The sequence below is a fragment of the Anneissia japonica genome, unplaced genomic scaffold (genome assembly GCF_011630105.1).
Source record: "Anneissia japonica isolate Jap-2015-1 unplaced genomic scaffold, ASM1163010v1 scaffold32519_len12231_cov120, whole genome shotgun sequence".
Taxonomy (NCBI): domain Eukaryota; kingdom Metazoa; phylum Echinodermata; class Crinoidea; order Comatulida; family Comatulidae; genus Anneissia; species Anneissia japonica.
The window spans coordinates 8,229-12,143 of record NW_022720024.1 but is presented as its reverse complement, the minus strand read 5'-3'; the positions used below and the strand labels follow the sequence as shown (position 1 = coordinate 12,143).

At 38.4% G+C, this 3,915-nt stretch overlaps 1 protein-coding gene across 1 annotated transcript in view; it reads right to left on the bottom strand.

Moving 5' to 3' along the window:
- Positions 1-54: 54 nt before the first annotated feature.
- Positions 55-3,915, bottom strand: part of LOC117111174 — a 5,481-nt gene continuing 1,620 nt past the window's right edge. The window contains exons 2-5 of the mRNA XM_033254050.1: positions 3,397-3,575; positions 2,432-2,492; positions 1,493-1,617; positions 55-576 (exon numbers count right to left, since the gene is read on the bottom strand). Of these exons, the coding sequence (XP_033109941.1) occupies positions 462-576; positions 1,493-1,617; positions 2,432-2,492; positions 3,397-3,575 (480 nt within the window). The 3' untranslated portion in view covers positions 55-461. The remainder of the gene's footprint in view (positions 577-1,492; positions 1,618-2,431; positions 2,493-3,396; positions 3,576-3,915) is intronic.

Here is a 3,915-nt window from a genome sequence, read left to right as displayed (position 1 = left end):
TAATCAGTTATATTGCAAGTACACTAGGTCACTGATGATGAATAAAAGAATTACCATATGCCACCAGTCATTCAAGCCAGGTGCACTAATAAGAACACCTGGCAAGAAATGATCAGTGTATTTCAAGTACTTTTACACTTGATCACTGATGACTAGACGTACTGCCAAATGCCACCTGGTCATCAATGATCAGATATATTGCAAATACTATGGGTCATTGATGATGACAAAAGCCACCTAGTCTTTCATGGCAGGTGTACATGTATGGACACCTGTTCTTTTAGAAGTGTCAGGATTACTATATGGACACATAGTAATCATTTATAAACAGGTGTAATGTTAGGCCAGGTTCATGCCAGGTGTACTGACAATGACATCAGGTCATCAATTATCAGGTGTTAATAATTGGACACATATGCATCATCATGGACCAGGTGCACTGTAAGCACACCATGTTTTTATCAATCTCCTGGTGTACTGTCTGTCCGATGCATTTCCATGAATTTGCGCATTTTCTGCAGCATTCTTTCCGGTACTACAAATGGTTTTAGCTCATAAAGTAGAAGAGTGTTGTTTCTGAAAGACAAGTGCAATAATGTTAGAATTTTACTTTTATGAATTTTTAATAGCAATATATTCGAAAGTTACTCATGAACTTATAAAGTAAAGATAAAGGGTAAAGTAAAGGTGAAGAATAACGCATTAAACTTATTGTGCTGAATTGCGTATGGGCATGGTTCATGACTACTGTAGCAACTGTAGAAAGCTGCTTAGTTCACATCATCACTACAGGGGCTAAAATAACCATAGCATTGGGGTAACCCCCTCCTCTTCCGAAGGATACAATGAACTCTGTAAAGTGCACACAAGTCAGATGCATATACTTGACCTCCCGTTTTTATGGTTTTATCCAAGAAGTTCTATAAACCGAACCCTGGACGAGGAGTGGCTGGAACCATTGGTAGCGGAGCCCTGCATTACTTTTCGGCCACTCAACTCGTCCAATAACAAGTAGTTACTGTATGAGGCCTTGGTAGTGGAGCAAAAAAATCCATATGAATATGAGTAATTTAACCACCAACTTACAGTTCCACACTCATTATTTTACCCTTAAAATATTGCAAGTTAAACATAAAGTACAATATAAAGGTACTGATGTAGTTGAATGGGCATGGGTGATCATTTGAATCCCACGTCTATTTAGGAGGCTTTTGTGAGTGGTTAAAGCTATTAAAAGTCTATGAAAATTAAGACAAGGAAAAATAATCAGTTGGAACCCTGGGTGCTCTAACAGTATATCTCTTCATGGGTCTAGGTGAGTGGGGAGCTGAGGCTTCAACAATCCTTATGCAGCTCCATGAGGTTAAACTAGGATGGTGCAGGTGAATCAAATCTGTGGATGAGCAGACACAGCAAGGACTTCTAAGAACATCATTAACTTCCCAAGCTCTTGAGGAGCACATTTGCTCTCTCTAGTAATTATGTTGTGTACCTGTAATCTGAGGTTTCTGATAACTCTAGAATGTCTTCCTTGATCAGTAGGTAGGCCTTGCCACCAGTCGCAGGCATCAACCTATTGTCATACAACCACTGTTTATCATCTTGATCACCAGAATACTGTCCAAAAGAAAAGATTATTTTATTATCCATATTTATTCAAGGCAATACGACATACAGTGATAGATCTATGAGATACTCTATCTACAGTAACAACAATATCATAAGCCTTAGTTTGCATTATACATCCTGGTGTTTGCAGAATCCGAATGATACAATAGCTCCATCCCAATTTGGATTAAAAAATAACAATTTGAAATAAAATAATATTAATAGTAATAATAATAATAACAATAATAATAATAATTTGAAGCAATAGTGCTTTCCATCTCGAAACATTGCAAGCATTTTATAATAATACCCTCACTGAAAACATCTTATTCATACAGGATTTACTACTTTTTCTGGTCCTTGGCACTGATACCTACTTAAGCATGAATTTCACCATAGACCATGCTGCACACTTAACATACAGAACATCCCACATTCTCATTTATAGCACTGGGTGGATAGAGACAAATGTAGCCTTGCCCACATACACACATAAATAGCCAGTGTAGAATTTGAACCAACCGTAAGTTTACAAACTAATGCAGGAGTTCCAAGTTGGAGAAAGCCAATTCCAGGAGATCTGGTTAAATGAGCTTTCTTAACACATTTAAATTATATTTTGCTGCATGTGGTGAATACCCATTGACACTGAGTTCCAGAAGACAATTTGATAACACATTGGTAAAGACAGAAAATTTAAATTTGATACAGATTGGTTGCTTTGGGGATATCAGTTTGCTCGAGGGAGTGTGGGAAGTCATCCCATTTTCCGGGAGGCTACCACAACTGGGAAGTTAAGCGTGTTTTAGATGTGTATACCAACCTTGAAGAGATTAGGGTGTTTCATATACAGTCTGCCCCTTGTTGCTCCTAAACCAAGAGCTCTAAGAAAGAAAAAAAAAACAGAAATTATACAAATCAATAAAAACAATTTAAGCATTGAACCATTCTTTTAGTTTTGAGAAAAAAATGTTGAATATTTGGATGGTTTAACACGTTGGCTGCCAGCGACGAGTATACTCGCGCACAGGGTGTTGCTGAGGGCGCCAGGAACGAGTATACTCGTCAAATCGGGGGAAACGTTCTAGCGTTTATAACTTCTTTATTATACATTGTAGAACCACAGACTCAACGGCTGGTAGTTCGGGGAAGATACACCTAAACGATAACGTACAAATGACATATATATGTCTGTTGTGTTATTTTGCCGGTAGTACACTCGAGCGGTACAAGTGAGGGCACCCTTTTAACATATACCAACACATGCAAAAAGCGGACGAGATAACTCGCACTTGGCATAGTCAGTAAAAAGTTCTATCACAGTGCCATCGACGAGTATACTCGCCCCCTAATATTTTCCCGCCAATCACTTCATTTTGATGACATATGACTAGATAAAATTTCAAAAAAGCATGTTTGTACATGTAAACTTGTTTTGGCACACGGGAAGGAACCTTAAAAAAAGGTCTGGCAGTCAACGTGTTAACTGGCACCAGCATGTGGGTCACCAGACCAGCTGCTGTCCGGAACACTGTCTTGAAGAAAAGATACAAATTATTAAGTATGGAGGTTTCTTTCTATTTTTTTTGTTTAATATCTGGAGACTAACACCTTAATTTCACATGTGGAAGAGATACAGCTTGACAAATGTATGCACTTTCCTATGAGCAATATATTTTATAACCCATGTGATAAGTATAGGGGAAATCATTCCATCTTTGACTAGTGATGTGGATGTTAAAAACTCGACTGTGCCTGCTACTGCCATAAGTAACTAACTTGTCTTACTTATTTGCTTTGGCGCCCATCACAAATTCTGTTTCTGTGGTAAGGCGACTAGGGCTCCATTTTGGTCCTTCACGCTTCACTGGCTCACTCTTGACCTTTGCAGGTCGACTTGGTCTAGATAGATTGATATCATCTGAGTTTTCATAATCTTGATGATGCAAGGGTGGTCGTCCTTTTCTCTGGGAAGTCAATCAAATACCTTGGTAAATAATAATCCATTTCTAGCTAGATGAATTAACTTTATTCTACATAGGTAAAGTTGAGATTGAATTAAATTATTATAGATCAGTTCCCAGTTTGTAAACTATGCATGTCCTGTGTTCAAATCCTGCCAAATTCACTTTCATATTTTTTTCTCTAGTAGTACAACTGTGGCTCCAAAAATTTGTCAACAGGGTGTTCGGCAAGTCCGACACAAGGGAAACCTCATTCAAGGTCCCGGAAAAGATGTGTATAAGAGACAGCACAGGGTGTTGCTGAGGGCGCCAGGAACGAGTATACTCGTCAAATCGGGGGAAA